The following is an 18,667-nucleotide window of genomic DNA, read 5'->3' on the forward strand; positions in this document are numbered from 1 at the left end:
TCTCCCTCTGCTCCCCCTGCTTGTGCTCTCTCTCTCTTGCTCTCTGACAAATAAATAAAATCTTAAAAAACGAAACAAAACAATCCCTCATTATTTTGATTCCATAGATGCTTATATACTAAATTTTGCTTGCTTAAAAATCTTACCTATTTCATTTGTCATGTTTTTTATTGCAGATAAGTTAAATCATAACAACTATATGTTCTCCTTCCTCACACCTGAATAGTTCTCAAATATCACTTATTCTTGATGTATGTGCAAATACTCAGATAATAGATGAGAGATGAAAAACCATATTAGAATTATGTACACACATAATCCAAAATACACATTGCTAAACACAATAAAATTTTAAATATCCTGTGTTCTATAAAAAAAAGCAACGCCAATGTACAGAAATCTTGATGAAATAAAGCTGAAAGAGAAAAGGCCATAAATAAAATGTTGTTCGATCAAATTCTAATGTATTCTATAATTGCAATGAAAATGTTCCAAGTTTAGATTCTCCTTTCATATGCTAGTTTTTCCAGTTCTTCTTGGAAACTGCTCTACTTCAAAGAAATATGGGTTTTCCATTTAAATAAACTAGTTTATTTAACTATTCCTTCTGCCATTGAGTCACCATTTAGAATTTAGTTTGTTGGATTTTGAGTTCATCTAACTACTCAGAAATATACAGCTGGACAAAGTTATTCATAAGACTCTTCCAGAACCATGAGATATTGCTATGAATGACTGCAGGCTATATATGTTCCATGATGAAAAGAAATGACACATGGGCGTGATGTTTACGATGCTCCCAATATTTTCAAAGCTGTAGTCAACCACTTTCAAATGATTGATTTAGAGTCTAGGGCATTTATATGTTTGGACAATATTCTAGAGGAATAAAAATAGGTATAACATTGAACCTGATGTCATCACATCTTAAGCTCATTTTACAGAGAAGTACTTAATGAAGAAAATCACTGGTTGAACATGTCTTCTCTACATTTCTCGAGAAATGTTCTTTTCCAATGAGATTCTCTAAGGAAGACTTTCTTTTTTTAATGGATTATTGCTACAGCTCTAGAAATTCAGAGTGTGTGAGAGAATATACACCATTACTTTTTCAAAATTAAGGAGTAGACAGTTTTATGATTCTGAAACATAATCTGGCTTGAAAGTCAGGAACCTGGGTTCTAGTCCCAGCTTGGTCATTAAGACACTGTGCAGCCAAGCACTAATTACCTGATATATCTATGTGTCTGTTCTTTCATTAGTAAATTGAAAAAAAAATTTCTTCAACCTATTTCAAAGGGATATTATTAGGATATATGAAACAGAACCTGTTAAAGTACTTGGAGCTTGTCAAAAGATGATCCATAATTCCACTTTAGAATTACAAAGCTATATATCCCACCAGACCAGAATATCTTCCTAAATAAGAATAACAATGAATACAATTATAAAGAAGGAATCTGGAAAGAAACTTTTCAAATAGGGAATATGAGAAACATCAATTTATCACTTAAAAAAACCTCTTAAATTCTATGATGATTGACAAAACATCTGGCAAAGGAGCTTGGAAATGGATGCAGATATTAGTCTTAGTTCCAATGCATTGAATAGGTTAACAATGAACTTGAAGAAGAATTTCATCATCCATCTCCAACTTGTTGAGACACCTTGAGAGTAGAATCTCTAAGACTTAGTTACAGACTGGGGAAACATAAGAGAGAAGGGGAAGTTAAGATTTAGTTTGGAGACTAAGTAGTTGGAGGATCATGTCCTCAAAAAATAACAAACTGGTAGAAGTGTGACTTGGAATAACTGGTGGGACTGTGACATGTCAGGATATTGACCTTAGTTTTGAATGTGCTGGAAATGCAGGTGTCCAGAGTTCTTTAAACTTTCCAATCATATTTTGGAGGAGTTTCACTTAGCCATGTTAGCTAGAATTTGGAGTTCTAGTGTTCTTGATGGAGACCTTCAAAAAAACTTCATTCTTCACCGTACAGTAGTTAAAAAGAATGAGATAAATCTATACGTAGTGATACAGAATAATGTCCTAGATATATCTGGAAGAATAAAGTACATGACAGTGAATACAGTATACTCCTCTTGGTGAAAAATAAAAGTGATATATGCTTATATGTTCATAAACTCATTCTGGAAAGATACAGAAAAATAGGTAATGTGTTGCCTCACAGGAAGGGATCTGGGGGACTGGAGGTCTAAGGAAGCAGAGTGACCAATTTTATTCCTTGCTCTGAAAACTACATTTTCTGATATGTATATAGTCACTCACTCCAGCTTTCTTTTGACCAGTGTTTGCATAGTATATATCTTTTTTCCATCCTTTTACTTCTAACTTGTCTGTGACTTCACTTATACAGTGTTTCTTGTAAACAGGGTAGTTGGGTCTTGCTTTTTTGTTGAATCTTTCAACCTGTATTTTAGGTGTTTGGACATTAACATTTAATGGGATTATTGATATTGCTAGATTTAAATCTACCAGCTTATTTGTTTTCTGTCTCATTTTTTTTTTTTTTTTTGCCTTTTTCTCTTTTATTCTTGCCTTCTTTTGGGCTGAGTATTTTTATATGAATCCATCTTCATTCCTTTATGGCTTATTAGTTATAAATCCCTGTTCTATAATTTGTAGTGTTTGCTTAAGAGTTTGCATGTGACAGATACTGTGACCAGTGCATTTATATATATTTAATCTTCATTTCATAAGGTAAGCATGGATATCCCTATGTTACAGCTGGAGGAAAAACATCTTGCCAAATTACAAACTAATATCTCAGAACCAGAATTCAAACTCAAGAATGCCCAACTCCAAAACATATTTTTAGGAAAATACTGGAATAACTTTTCAACCTTTGATATAGTCAGAAGTCCACAAAAAGGACACAGGCTAAAAACAGAGTTGGTATTACATTTTAATTTATTGAATATACACATAGAGACTGTAAAGGGGTAAAGGGTCTAAATGTAAAGATTTGTCAGAATTTGGAAATAAAATCAACATGTATGGTACTGTTATCTTTCTCTATGAAATTGGGTATCGTAAAACAGAACAATGAAAAGAAACAACAGTGAAGAAATTAGCTATCTGCAAAAGTAAAATCTTACCCTTAAGGCAAAGTTTTAAAATATGTTGTTGATAATATTAATGTGTAATGCAAATTTCCTTTCAGATATTATAACTGACTGGTGCCTAAAATCAATATAGTATTTGAAACTGTAAATGCAACTAAAGATGGTTTTGGAGGCTTTGGCTTCCCTAAAATGTCTAATACTACCCTCAAATAAACTCACAACTTAAATAAGAGTATTGCTTACCATACAAATGCAGATTTAAGGCAAGTCCCCTTGCCTCCACTTTTAAATACATAGCCCCTCCTAGAACTTCTTAGAAACAGAATTCTAGAACTCCCATTGTTTGGGAAAAAGAATGAAAGAAAAGGGATATCCCACCAATGGCTACAGATAGGCTAGTCTCCTTCAAATTTTATTTCCTATAGTACATATACATATACTCATTTTGAGAAAGTGAATTAATGGAGTATCATTCATCAAATAATAAAAACTGGCTCCATCCTTACCAATAACTTACTGACAATTTGTTAAGACATTAATTGCATATAAAAATTTTTACCAATTTTAAGTGTAGAGTTTGATGAATTTTGGTAATTGCATACCATTGTATAACTACTGCTATTAGCAATATGTAGAACAACACCTTCACTATAAAAAGTCTCCTCAAGGCCTTCTGCCATTGATGACCTCTCCTCATCCCTGACCCCAGACAACACTGATCCTCTATCACTAGTAGCTTTGCCTTTTTTTAGAATTTCATACAAACAAAATCATCCTTAATGCAGTCTTTTGTGTTTGACTTCTTTCACTTGGCATGCTTTTGAAATTCATCCATGTTGTTGTGTGTATTGCTGAGCAGTATTCCACGGTATAAATATACCATTTGTTTATCCATTCACCCGTAATGGAGATTTGGGTTGCTTTTGTTTTCAGCTATCATAAATAATGCTGCTATGAACATTCACGTACACATTTTTTTGCATGGACATATGTGTTTATTTCTCTGGGGTAAGTACCTAGGACTGGAATTGCTGGGTCATAAGGTACGGTATGTTTAACTTGTCAAACTGTTTTACAAAGAGGCTGTACCATTTTTGCATTCTTAACAAGAATGTATTAAAGTCTTAGTGTATTCATATCCCTGTCAACACTTAGTATTGCCAGTCTTTATAACATTAGCTATTCTGGTGAGTATGTATTGGTATCTCATTGTGGTTTTCATTTATCAAGTAATGTTTCAATGAAAAAGTATTTCTAATTTGTGTTTTCCTATTGGCACAAAGAATCAGCCGACTCATACACATACTGGTTTATTAATGTGTGCGAAGGTGTGTAGTTTCATCTGTAGCTACATATGAATGTAGTTTCATGTAGCTTCCATCAATTCCCTACAATATGATACACACTGGATGAATGGTCAGGTTGATTTTTGGAATCTATAGAGCTGAAGAATAGATTCTATACTTTTCTATAACTTCATCAGAGAATTGGCTACCTGTGAGAACTACCCTGAAGCCATCAGGTATCCTGCTTCTCTCTCTTCCTTCCAGTCTACCAATCATCTCTTCTTCCAACTATCATCTACTCTATTTACAAAACTATGTGTTAATTTTAGAAAATCAAAACAATATAGAAAGATATCTGTAAGAAAGCAAAAAAAAAAGATTCAATTTTACCACCCAAAGACCCACTACCACCATGTTGATGATTTTTTCCAGATTTCTCTTTATGTAAAATAAAAATAGACTGTGATTATGATGGTCTCTTTAATTTAATTCTTACAACATATATGTGTGGTACATCATATTTTAATCCCATTTTACAGATAACAAAACTAAAAAAAGAAAGTTTCAGTAAATTGTTTCAAATTACAAAGCTTAGTAAGTAGTAGTTCTGACATTCAAATTGAGGGAGTCTGACTCCAGAGTGCAAGTACTTAACCATAATTCTGCACTGTCTCCCATATATATGCCTATATATATGTATATGTGTGTATTTTTTGTATGTTATGCTATCATACTATATCTCATGCTTACATTTACATAGTAACAAATATATATAAATGTCACCCTTTATAATGACTGCATAATCTTCTACTGTGTGGGTATACTATGGTATATTTGCCATGTACATTTATTTAACCAATATCCCAATTATTGATATTCAATTTGTTTTCTTTTTTTTTTTAAAGATTTTATTTATTTATTTTAGAGAGAGAGAGAGCAAGCACAAGTGGGAGGGGCAGATGGAGAGGGAGAGAGAAATCTCAAGCAGACTCTGCACTGAGTGCAGAATCCAATGCGGGGCTTAATCTCACACCCCAAGATCATGACCTAAGCTGAAACCAAGAGGCAGATGTTCAACCGACTGAGTGACCTAGGCGCCCCTCTATTTTTTAATACTATAAACAACATCACAAGGAACATTCTAGTATATACATCTCTGTATTATTGTCCAATTATCTCCTTAAGATAAATTCCTAGAGATGGGAATGCTTAGAGTGTATGCATATTAAAGATTTACTGTGTAGTCCCACATTGCCCTCTGGAACAGTTGTACTTACTTCTGCAACTGAGCATGAGACTGTTCCTTTCCCCTTATTCTTGCCAACATTGGTATCTATCTTCACCAGTTTTTCTTTTTTTTGAAATCTTTGCTAACCTGAAAGTTAAGAAATGAAATTACATGGTTATTTTATTTCATTTATTTATTAATGGGGCTAAATATTTAGTCTTTTTAAATATACAAGTAATGCACATATATTCATCTAAGTCAAACAATACAGATGTATATGAAGTGAAAAAGTAGAAGTCACATCTCCCATTTTTCTCTTCAGAAGTATCATTATAACAGTTTAGCATATAACTTTGTAGAGCCTTTAATATCTACTTACATATTTATGCATATATATGTTTAATATTCCTTCAATACAAATGGAAACATCTGCAACTTGCTTTTTATGCTGAAAATATGTCTTAAAGAATTTTTCATTTTTCTTTAACTGTTCTGTTGATGAAGTTTAAGTTAAATATATTTAGTTCCTACTATAATTCCAGGACTGTTCTAGAAATGAATAATACAAAGTCCCTGTCCTGATGAGATTTCCATTTTGCAAACAATGCTGCAGTGGACATTCTTGTACATTTTTACACATATATGAGACAACATATTTCTGTAAGAAAGGATTAGGAATTTAAAATTTTGATAAATAAACATAATAGGCCATCAATAAATGCTAGTTGAATAAAGGAGTAAAGACTGCTCTCTAAAGCTAAATTACAAAATTAATAATAAGCAGATGTTTTATTTAGTGTGCAAAGTGATTACAATTTTAAAGATTAGTTTCCAACATTAAAAAAAAAAAAAGGAGTTAACTGGGGTGCCTGGGTGGCTCTGTCAGTTAAGTGTCTGACTTTGGCTCAGGTCATGATCTCAGGGTCCTGGGACAAGCCCCATTATGGGCTCTGCGCTCAACGGGGAGACTGCTTCTCTCTCTGCCCCTCCCCCACTACTGCGGGCACGTTCTCTCTCTCTCTCTCTCAAATAAATAAATAAAATCTTAAAAAAAAAAGGAGTTAACTAAAATGAAGATTCTGTTATCTCTTGGAACATCAGAAGGTCTGGTAACATTGCGTCCATATTTGCACAGGGCAGCTGGAGCCAAGTGATGAGTGAGTAGTGGTTTGCCACAGTCCTCACCATCCTATATGGTCTTATACCAAGCCACTTTACTCATTTATGCTACCTGCCTGGCTCCTATAGCTTCTAAATGTGATGTCACCCATCATGAAGAAAAAAGATACGTAAAAGAGACAGAATGACTCTCAGGCCTGCAAAATTTAACAACGACTTCATATAATATATTAATTCATGTAACACAACAAGTTGTATCTTTCAGAAAAAGGGTTGGTCAGCTTGGAAGCATAGAAAAAGGAGATTCAGGAGGTGAATGATGGCATTGTCCTTCCAAACATATCTTGGAAATAGCATATTTTAGCCAAAAAACCAGCTGACCATTTCAATGGCAGGTATAGTATAGAGGTTAAGAGCACAGACTTTAGAGCTAGACTGCCTGGGTTGGAATTCTGGTTCTGCCATCTACTATCTGTTGGACTTTGGGCAGTGCTATGGACTGATGTTGAAGACCTAAACCTCAATGTGATGGTATTTAGATAGGGGCCTTTAGGAGGTAATTAGGTCATGACACTGGACCCTCATGAATGGGATTAGTACTTATAAGAAGAGACTCTCTCCACCCTGTAAGGATGTAGCAGTCTGCAAACCAGGAAGAGAGCTCTCACCAGAACTTGACCATGCTGGTATTCTGATATTGGACTTCCCAGCCTCCAGAACCGTAAGAAATAAACGTCTGTTGTTTAAGCCACTGGGTTATGGTATTTTTTTTAAAGCAGCCCAAACTAAGATAGGCAGGTTATTAAACAGCTTTCTACTCAGTTTCCTCATCTGTAAAAGGGAATAACGATGTATCCTACTTGATCAGTTTGCTGTGATATTTAAATGAGTCACTATACATAAAGCACTTAAGAGAGTGCCTGGCCCTTATAAGTTGCCATTATTAATATAGATGGATCAGATAGTCATATAACGATGCCCTTAAATTTATGCTGCAAATAATTACTTAATTCCTTTTTTTCTAAAATTCTTACCAAGCAATCTTCCAATGGCTTCCTATATATGGCATGACTTCAGGGAGATGTACTGGCTTAAGACATAAATCCTCTCAATGTCTCTGAGATAACTACCTATAGAATTTTCTATTTGATTATCTGAGTCTTTATCAATCAGTACATCACTGTGATGTGCTGCCAAGGAAGCAGAATTCAGTGACAGCTTGCAACTTTTTATTACTAGCAACAGTGTTTGGCTATGGAGAGTTTCTCTTAAGTAAACTGTCAAGGGATTGAAATCATTTTGAGTTTGATTTTCTATTCACCTATTTCGTTGGCTCTACAAATTAATCCATAGTCATTCATATGTAAGAGCTTGAGACTGCAGGAGGTGAGCTCACAATGCCTTTAAAATGTGAATCTTGGGCAAGTCATTTCAGTATACTATAAAAGAAATGACTTTATACTGATATAAAATCTATTAACTTGTTGACATTGACTGGGCTGCAGTAACTTTTACACTACCCATTTAGAACACTATGCATATAGAGGTCTTGCTAAGCCAACTTTTCTTTGAAATTTGAGCAAATTACTTAAAGGCAAATGGATATTACTAATTAAAAATAAGTTTTCCCTATTAACTTATGAGTCCTCTTAAAAACACTTATCAGGATTCAATATTAGTTTGCTATGTTCAGGATGAATATATTTGTTTTGATGTAAAGTAAAGCATTTCTTTAAAATACTGTTGTTTAGTCAGAATGACTAAAATTAACAAGTCAGGAAACGACAGGTGTTGGCGGGGATGCAGAGAAAGGGGAACCCTCCTACACTGTTGGTGGGAATGCAAGCTGGTGCAGCCACTCTGGAAAACAGTATGGAGGTTCCTCAAAAAGTTGAAAATAGAGCTACCCTACGACCCAGCAATTGCACTACTGGGTATTTACCCGAAAGATACAAATGTAGTGATCCGAAGGGGTACGTGCACCCCAATGTTTATAGCAGCAATGTCCATAATAGCCAAACTATGGAAAGAGCCAAGATGTCCATCGACAGATGAATGGATAAAGAAGATGTGGTATATATATACAATGGAATATTATGCAGCCATCAAAAGGAATGAAATCTTGCCATTTGCAACGACGTGGCTAGAACTGGAGGGTATCATGCTGAGCGAAGTAAGTCAATCAGAGAAAGATGTGTATCATATGATCTCACTGATAAGAGGAATTCTTAATCTCAGGAAACAAACTGAGGGTTGCTGGAGTGGTGGGGGGTGGGAGGGATGGGGTGGCTGGGTGATGGACACTGGGGAGGGTATGTGCTATGGTGAGTGCTGTGGATTGTGTAAGACTATTGAATCACAGACCTGTACCTCTGAAAGAAATAATACATTTTATGTTAAAAAAAAGAAGATAGTAGGAAGGAAAAAATGAAAGGGGGGAAATCGGAGGGGGAGACGAACCATGAGAGACTATGGACTCTGAGAAACAAACTGAGGGTTCTAGAGAGGAGGTGGGTGGGGGTATGGGTTAGCCCGGTGATGGGTATTAAAGAGGGCACGTACTGAATGGAGCACTGGGTGTTATACGCAAACAATGAATCATGGGACACTACATCAAAAACTAATGATGTAATGTATGGTGATTAACATAACATAATAAAATAAAAAAATAAAAAAATACTGTTGTTTATTATTTAGACTTTTACAAATTCAGATTGACTCTCCTTCAAATACTATTCTAAGTTTGAATGAACTCTTCATTCTACATTTCTTACTCCAACAGGACACAATGTGAAACAAGTAGTGTAAACATTCCTGTTCCTCATCATGTGATGCTGTAAAAGTCATTTTGTATCAGTGTGGCAGCCATGGAGGTGACCCACTCAGATATCCTTTCAAAAACACCTGCTGTGGGAAGCACAGATGACTGACACCTTTCAACTGCCATACTTTTGGATCCACTGTGTAGTTCATAGCATACAATGCCTCCCCGGGCTGCTCCCAGACCATGATTGAACACAGAAGCGATACTAACTGGCCTTTCTGGTCTGCAATGCCTCTGCTAGCAGTGCTAACTCTACAAGCACAGAATCCCATCTAGCACAGCATTGATAAATATACCCATTTCACAGAGAATGAAGTACAGGAGTGGGCCCGTATCCATGAGATCTAATTGTTGTATCATATACTGTACTATTTACATGAAATTGTCCTCACAGAGTACTGGAAGAGCCTACTGAAGTTAACAGCTAAGTCAGCAGCTCAAAGACAATACTCAACAATGATGGTGCACCATCCTTCAGGATATAGTACAGGCACTAAATCAGAGATCTCTGTATAGAACTATGTTTCCAATAGGAAAAATATATGGATCAGGGACCCAAAGGGTGAAAGCAAGAATGATCTCATTTACAATCACTCCCAATGACCCAGGGGGGAACATTGTGCTTTACCTCCCACAACTGGGCTGAGCAGAGTTAGAAGTCCTAGTCTTCAAGGTTTTCTTTCTTACCAGGGGGCACAACAGTGGGGATCTATTGAAATATAAGATATTTAGTGGTAGGACACTTTTAACCCTTTGCACCCAGGGGCCAGCAACCAAGGATAATTGACCCTTATTAGCGAGAAGAGATGGGGCTGCTTTCACATAGTAGAGACAAGGAAGAATATTTATGGAGCCCAGGTGATCTATTGGGTGCCTCCTGGTATTCCCTTGCCCAATGGTACCTGTGAATGGATACACCCAATAACCCCAGACTAAGAAGGGTATGATAACTAAAGTCTACAACCCCTTAGGAATGAATGTTTAAGTCATTATCACCTCTATTCCTCAATTCCCTTTCTCTGGCAATAAAAATATCTTCTTTATCCCTGGTACAGGGAGGGGACCTTCTGTAGGGGAGTTTTACTCCCTCCTTTCAGGAATAAAAAGGGTCAGAGTGCCCTTCCTTCATCTACTGTTTCTCAAGTGCCTTTAATGTAAAATAATCAGTATGTCAAAGCAGCATATTTTGCGGTAACATGCTCTGAACGCCTCCTGTCTTGTTACCTTTTTTTGTAAGGTCCAATTGTTCCTCCTGCTCATTTCTGCCCATCTTTGAAATCCTGCCCTCATTCTAGCATTTACCCTCTTGGGTTCAACTCATGGGGTTCTTGCCATATGCATTACATAACTTGTTACTTCCAAAATATGCCCTTTTGTATTGTGAATATCTGTTTAATAGATTTGTCTTATGTCCGCAACTAGACTACAAACTCTTTAAATACTTGACTCATTTGGTAAATATCCACAAATGCATAATTTTAAAAATGCATCATTTTAGATGCTGAAGTCACTGCTGACTGTCACTGCTGTAGTCACTCATACGAACAGTACTGGAGTTAATAAGAACATTATAGTATAATTAAATTGAATGACTTATATACTGGGCATAATTCTAAATTTCTTATATATATTATTTAATTCATGACTTTGGTATCATCCTTCATGGTTTTCTTTCTTTCACATCCCATATCTAATCCATCCATTTCAATTGACTCTACCTTGAAAATAGACCTGGACTCCTCCTACTTCTCACCAAATTTACTAGTACCATCCTGGTTCCAGGATCCATCATTTCTCTCCTCATTGCTGCATTAGCCTCCTAATAGATGTATTCTTAAAAGCTCTAGCTTTTCCTCCTGCCTGGAGCACACCCCTAGTTATACACAGCTAACTGTCCTCTTTTAAGTTGCCTCAACTCTCACCTTCCCAGTAAGTCCTATCTTGCCCTTTAATTCTGCAACTTGCCCTTCCGCCTACTCTGAATCCTCCCTACTTCCTGAATCCTCTCAATCTCTATTTTTTTTTCATAGCACTTATCACTTTTTAACATACTATATAATTTTTTTAACCTGTGTATTGTCTGCTCTATCCACCCTATATAAACTCCAGGATAGTGATCCTCGTTTTACTCATGGATGTATCCCAAAGAGCCTAAATCAGTGCCTGGTACATGAGAGGCATTCAATAAATACTTAGTGAATGAATTTGGAAGCTAGATTTTCTTCTTTCTTTCCTCTCTTTCGCCGGCTTCTCAGCTTCTGTACTACGCAAAGGGCCAAACCCCAGGGAGCTTCGAGGTCAGGGGGCTAGTTCCAGACTTAGATTTATAATACAAAGGAGATATAAGGTAAAAAAAACACTAAAGGGTGCAGTTAGTTTTTTTTGCAGGTGGCTAAGGAAGTAAAGGCAAACTTCCTCTCCCTCTGCACGTTCAAAGTGTTTCAATTTGCGGCATAAATGACTTTGAATATTCTCCTACCGAAACAAATCCACGGCCACCGCACTTGGGCTCGGCGACGCCGACCCTGCCCTTCCCCGAGCAGCTTCAGTGCCCTCACTTAGGTGGTCAGGACGTGCCTAAACATCATTCTTTTCCGGGCCAGGAGGTCCCTGTCACAGGGACAAGGCGCCGATGTAGCGCATCCTCCCCGGCCAGGCGTCCGGCAGGCAGTCGCAAGGGTCGCCGTGCCGGGCCAATGACAGGCGGCGAGGCGAACACCCGCGCGAGGCCCCGGGGCGCGTCACGGCAGGCGGCGGCGGCGGCGGCGGCGGCGGCGGCGGCTACGGCCGCAACTTCCCGGCTCCCGCCGTCGCCCGCCGCACGCACGCGCACTGCGCCCAGCATGAGGGTCGCTGCTCTGATCAGGTAACGCGGCGCGGGAGCGGCCTTCCTCCTCCCCTGCCAACCTCTCATCCTTTCCTGCTGACTGGTGGGAGCTGCAGCTACCGCTTTCGGCTGCGCGGTAAAGAGAGTGTTTGTGCGGGAACCGCGTGTCGGGGGGTCCAGCGGCTCCTCCCGGCCACAGGAAGAGGCGGAGTTTTCAGGCCATTGCCCTCCGTGTCCCGCGGCGCTGGACTCGGCGCTGCTCCTGTTTCCCTGTCCCCGCCTCTGGTTTTCTGGCCCTTAAACTTGGATTCACCGGCGGAACTTTAAAACCCACCCATGTCTGGTTTCTCCTGCCAGAGCACTGGTTTCATTATTCTGACACGGCCCAGGGTCGCATTCTTAAAAAGTGTGATGGACAGTGACGTTTGAGAGCCACGGCTTCACTTAGTCCTCTTCTGTAGTTCCTTCAGTCTTTCTGCTCGGTCCTTCGGGTCCGCCTTTATCCCCCGAGGCCGTTAATAGCTCCAGGCCCCTCCCACTTAAGGAGGCCACCTCTCCCTCACCAGCTTATGACAAAGGTGTTTTACCTTGGGGCTCAAGTACAGGAAAAGGGTCTCTTCCCTCGGGATTAAAATGGAATTTTAATCAGTTTTATCCTAAATCCAGTTGCTTTTAGATTGACCTATGGTAACATAGTCTATTCCAAAAGAAGTTTGAAATCTATAGTCGCTCATCATATTTAGGTGTCTGAAGTAAGTCCTAAGATAACGTGACAGGCCAGTTTAAATGTTTCCATATGCAGTCTGTGAACTGAAGCAAAAGTAAACGTAGTACCATTTCAAAGGGAATTTAGACTGCAGTACTTGAAAATTTGATGAGATTTGGACCTGTATAGAATATACGAGATGCACCACAACCATGTTTTGTTTTGTAAGCCCATTGAAGATTTCATAAACTTTTTTGTTCAATGTCCTAGTTAATTGATACTGGCTAACAATAGTGACCTATTAAGAACTCTTGATGTAACATTCTAATCTCTTCTGTAGTGACTGGAATATTCCAATTTATTTTACTTCGATGCCATTTTTAGGACTCTATAACCTCAAAATAATTATTGTTAGTCAGCAAATTTTCTTCTGTAAAGTAAGTGATTAATCTCTGACCACTGTGGTCTTCATTTGATCAAATAGACAAGAATAAAAAGTAGTCCAGGAAATGAGTAATTCACATCATATGCAATTTGCCAGAAGTTAAACCATTGAAGTAAGATACACCAACTGAAGATTCAGATCTTGGAAGGAAGGATAGAAGACTGCTGTAATCCATTACAGTAAATATTCAGTAATGTGCATATATTACTCTTATGATAAAAAAGCAAATTACTTAAAAATGGCAATGTTGGAAAATTCTTGCTAAATTGTAAGATCTGTATAAATGTTAGGAGAATGAATGCTATAAGTATGAATATATAACATAATTTATATATATGAATATGAATGCATACATTTATATGAATATACATTTGAATATATATGAATTTAAACTTAAATACAGTGAATCTATTTGTAATATATCTTGTGTGTGTGTGTGTGTATGTGTACTAAAATGAGAGATGGAATATGTTTGTGTGCTCTAAGGAATAAGTGTAACCAAGATTCTCACATATCTTTAGAACATAAAGAACATTATTCTCCTTATACACAAAAGACTGAATTATTCAGTTTCACAGTTGAATGACATACTGAGAATTAGCTAAACCATTCTCTAGTTTTATAATGAAGCGTGTACCCAAGTACATTGAGTAACTTTGCTTAGTATACCAGAGTTCGGAACTAAAATTCTAATCTTTTATAGGACTTCTCACCTAACATATGCTTATATACTTCGTAATGTTCTGAGAGGTGAGTAAGTTACTCAGCATTTCCCAAACCTTTTGTTCTTACAGTCTTTGTTGGACACTAGTATTCCATAAAACACAGTTTGGGAAATACTGTGGGTTATTTTGGTTTTTTTAGATTTTATTTATTTATTTGAGAGAGAGAGAGAGAAAGCACGAGCAAGGGGAGTGGCAGGCAGAGGGAGAAGCAGACTCCCTGCTGAGCAGGGCTTGATTCCAAGACCCTGGGATCATGACCTGAGCCAGAGGCAGACACTTAACCAACTGAGTCACCCAGGCGCCCCTGGGAAATACTATTTTAAAACCATGTTTGAAATTTTAGCATATTTTCAAATGAATTATAAAGCTAAGTTCTGATTGTGGATGTATACCCTTTAATCTTTAATATTCTGAAGAATTAGAATTGTGGTTGTATACCTGTTAATCTTTAATATTCTAAATATTCTAAAGACTTAGATCTTTTTGTCCTGAGAAAATAGAGCAGTGAAGTTCAATAGGGGAAGTTGTGGAAGATGTAATAGGGGACTATCAATCAGAGTCTGAGGAAAGGGAGCATGATGTATAATTTCATTATGCTTCTTGAGATCTCCCCATGAGAAGTTCTGGAATGGTAGTTACTGATTGGATGTAGTAGAGGCAGATAGATGTTGGGGACTAAAATACAAAGCAAAAGGGCCAGCTTCTAGGAAAAGCAGTCTCTTTTTAAAAGTTTCTTGGGCTGTAAGTATATCTGACTATTGCCTGGAGGTACACTTGCAGATTTTAGGCAAAGATTAGAAAGAATGGAAAAGGAGGGGAAAAAAGAGAGGCAATGATAATGAAGGAAGAAATATGTATAGTGAGAAACAATAGATTTTAAACCAAAATAAAGGTTGCCATTCACCCTTGTTATAGATGAAACTACTTGTCTTGACTAAGTGATTTGCCCCTGCCCTCAGGGGATTTGGTCCTAGAATTTAGAAGTTCCTTTCAATCTGTTTATTAGCTCTAAGGCTCAAGCCTTATCCTGCCATCATATATACAGTGATGGCTAACGTACGATTGTACTGATATTTAACTTCAGCATTTTGTTTTCTGTCTCTACAGAATATGAACCCACCAAGTACATCAAACTTTGTCATTAGATTGGATCTCAAATCTTTAATTTGAGCCTTTAGTTGGTGATGGTGGCCAATTGTTAGATTTCTTCTAGTAGATTTCTTACAGTAGTAGAACAGAATAGATTTTTTTCTACTTTTCCATAGAGAATTTCATCTAAGGAATATATATAATATAAAAATGAAATCATTTTTTTAATTTTCAAAGCACTTTGTATATAAGGGAAAGGCACTATTATAAACCGAAGAGTTACCATATTTTTAGAATGCTCTTTGTTAAAATGGCACATAATTTCATAAGCTTTTTATGAGTAGCAACCTCAGGCATTCAGATTCATTTGCTCAATTTGCTTATGCTATGGAAATTACATGTGGTTTTTTTGTATTTTAATTGTATAGCAGTCCCTCAAGTATTTGGAAAAGTTGAATAAATATATTTTGATATCTAATGATTGTATGTTTAATAATGGTCAGTAACCTGATATTTATCTTTTTATTTCTTTTTTAGTGGTGGGAAGGATAGCTGTTACAATATGATGCAGTGCATTGCTGCTGGGCATCAGATTGTTGCTTTAGCAAATCTGAGACCAGCTGAAAACCAAGGTAAGTGTATACCTTTATTTGGAAGTTCTTTAAATGACTGGAACTCTCAACTTCATAATTGTGTTCTATTGTGTGCAGAATGCAAAGACAAAAATGGAACTAATATATATTTAGCACCTAATTAGATGCTAGGTTCTATGCTAAATGTTTTTAATTGCATATCCTTTATTCTTCATAAGAACTCCTAGAGAGATTTATTAGACAAGGATACTGAGACTCCTAGTTTTATAAATTTGTCCAAGGTAAATAGCTAGAATAAACTTGCAGAGCTGAGACTTGAACCCTTGAATCTCCTTACTTCAGAGTGTACTGCTGTTCCACATTTCCAAGTGTTGTAACCAACATACAGGTAGATAAGACACAACCTCTAGGAACTTGGGAAATAAGACATACATTGATAAATGATCCATCTTAGATGTAAGCTAAACATGTAAGGCTTGAGAGAGGCATAAAGCAACACATTTCCACTTTTTATTTGCCTGTGATAACAAGGACATCCACAGATAATTCACAGATCTCATTTTAGCTGTGTTTTTCACTTTTCTTCCCAGTGAAATTTCCCTCATCAGAAATTTTTCCCTGTGTCCTTCTCTGTGTCCAAGTTTCCTCTATGGATAAGGACATGAGTCATATTGGATTAAGAGTCCACCCTAATGATCCCATTTTAACTAATTACATATGCAATGACCCTAGTTCCCAATAAGATCACATTTTGAACTCTGGATGTTAGGATTCAACCTTCAACAATTTCTTTATTTTTTTGAGATCTGATTGACACATAGCATTATATGAGTTTTAGCTGTACAACATAATGATTTGGTATTTGTATATATTGTGAAATGATTACCATAATAAGTATAGTTAACACCTATCACCACACCTGGGTGTACTTTTTTCCCAATAAGAATTTTTTTAAAAAGAAAAATATTCACCAATTTGCCTTTTATAACTGTTAAAGTATAATAGGGAGAGATTAACACTTGTCTGACTTTATTTAAACTGCTTCTCCACATGGCTCTTCTAGTAAGATCTTTTTATCATCCCCTTTACTCAGCTTTTTTCAAGACCATGCTTTTGCTCTATTGTTAGGATGAATTAAATGAGTAGTATATGTGAAAACACTAATTAGAGTTCCTGGCATGAAGTAAGCATCCAGTAAATTTAGTTGAATCTGAAGCTAGCGCTAAATATGTCCCTTTTTTCTTTCTTTCTTCCTTCCTTCCTCAAGGCTGCCAGTCTGTTGAATTTTTGTTTTTATATCATTTTACAGTTGTTGTCTATTTATTTTGTCTTTGATTTTTATCCCCAAATAGATTGCTTATAAGATTCTTGAGAGGAAGGTCATATATTCTGTGTTTCTTTAATTGCACCTCAGCACTTGGGACAGCTCTGTGCCTCTAGTAGGCATTCACTCAGTTACTGGTGGGCAGATGAATAATGACCTAACCAGAATTAGGCCTGGAAGAGCAAGCAGTTATTTCAGTCAGATATTTGAATTTTCTTTCCTTCACAGTTAAGACCCAAGTAATGTTGGAAGTGAAGTGGGAAGATAGAGGTTAGAAATATTTTATAGGAAGAAATAGAAAACGGGTCTTATAGAGGTTAACACATACTCTAGGATTTTGCACTAGGTTTTCAGTGATGAATAATAATAGCATTTTAGAAATAAGGTGTTTGGAAAATGACCTCCTTTTTCTGACTTTAAATAATAAAGAGAAAACTCTTTGACTAAGGGTGAGTGGGAACTATACTGTAACTTCTATATTATAAAAGAAGAAGCAGAATTTTGTTGTAGGCTTATGTTCTGTTATCAAAGGAAAAAGATTCCCTTATTGCTTGTGGCTAATCAGCCAAGTGGGTTTTTTAAGCTTTCTGTCTGGGAGGTCTTGGTATTTAAAAGGCAGAAGTTTATATAATATATAATACATACAATGATATAATTTCCCTCCCTGGAGTTTTGATCTTGTCTTAAGCTTTTCTACTTGAATTATTATAGTTACTTTGTACTGAATCATTAATGTATAATCTTCCATGTACTCATGGTTCACTGGCAGGATGGGTAAGATGATAAACAAAGTGTATCTCTAAATTATACCTCAGAATGTATGGAGACATTTACTTAGAATACTGTTAGAAAAAATTCAATAGTAAATGGAATTAAAATATTATGAAGTAAAAGCTGGAAAATCAGCTGAAATTATAGTAATTGTAGTGGAAGAGAATAGATGGCTGTGGGTTAGTAGATGGGAAAGGTTTAGCTAATCTTGATTTAAAGTCAGCAGGAAGTTGGTGATTATTGAATGTTTCATTGATTGACTTCCTTCCCCACCCCCCCCAAGCATGTTGTAAAAGGAACCTTAATGAGGAATGACTGGTAGAGAGGACTCCAGTACAAAACTGGTTAGAGTGAATTCATGGCACTGGGTTTTCAGTGGGTAGTCTAGAAAGGAATTTATTCCCATCAATGGGGATAATGTGAACTTGTCATAAAATTCACAAAACCGTCTCTTTAAATTTGTAGTAGGAACTTTTGTGGCATGTTAATTGAGGTGCTTCAGGCAAGAGTAGAGCCTTTTGATTTTATTTGATCTCAAACCATTGTTGCAATGTAGATTCCATTAATACAAGTTAGGTTGTGGTTAGGACTAAATGGAGCCTTAAAGGAAAATTGTTTTCTAGGTTTTTGAAGTCAGTATAAT

General features: G+C 36.7%; 2 protein-coding genes across 14 annotated transcripts in view; one reads left to right on the forward strand and one right to left on the reverse strand.

Annotated features, from left to right (window-relative positions):
* The window catches only part of LOC144378832 (uncharacterized), a 542,559-nt gene extending 530,275 nt beyond the window's left edge, over window positions 1-12,284 (reverse strand). For all 9 annotated transcript variants that reach the window (XR_013440596.1, XR_013440597.1, XR_013440601.1 and 6 more), the window contains exons 1-2: window positions 12,024-12,284; window positions 5,651-5,748 (exon numbers count right to left, since the gene is read on the reverse strand). The gene's annotated coding sequence lies outside the window, so the exon portion shown is untranslated. The remainder of the gene's footprint in view (window positions 1-5,650; window positions 5,749-12,023) is intronic.
* The window catches only part of DPH6 (diphthamine biosynthesis 6), a 186,290-nt gene continuing 179,891 nt past the window's right edge, over window positions 12,269-18,667 (forward strand). For 2 of the 5 annotated variants that reach the window (XM_078053406.1, XM_078053407.1), the window contains exons 1-2: window positions 12,270-12,410; window positions 15,874-15,968. In XM_078053406.1, the coding sequence (XP_077909532.1) occupies window positions 12,388-12,410; window positions 15,874-15,968 (118 nt within the window). In that variant the 5' untranslated portion in view covers window positions 12,270-12,387. Of the gene's footprint in view, window positions 12,508-13,564; window positions 13,702-15,873; window positions 15,969-18,667 lie in introns of those variants that run through there. The other 3 variants (XM_036109152.2, XM_078053408.1, XM_078053409.1) reach the window with 3 other exon arrangements.

The sequence above is a fragment of the Halichoerus grypus genome, chromosome 8 (assembly GCF_964656455.1).
Source record: "Halichoerus grypus chromosome 8, mHalGry1.hap1.1, whole genome shotgun sequence".
In the NCBI taxonomy this organism is placed as follows: Eukaryota; Metazoa; Chordata; class Mammalia; order Carnivora; family Phocidae; genus Halichoerus; species Halichoerus grypus.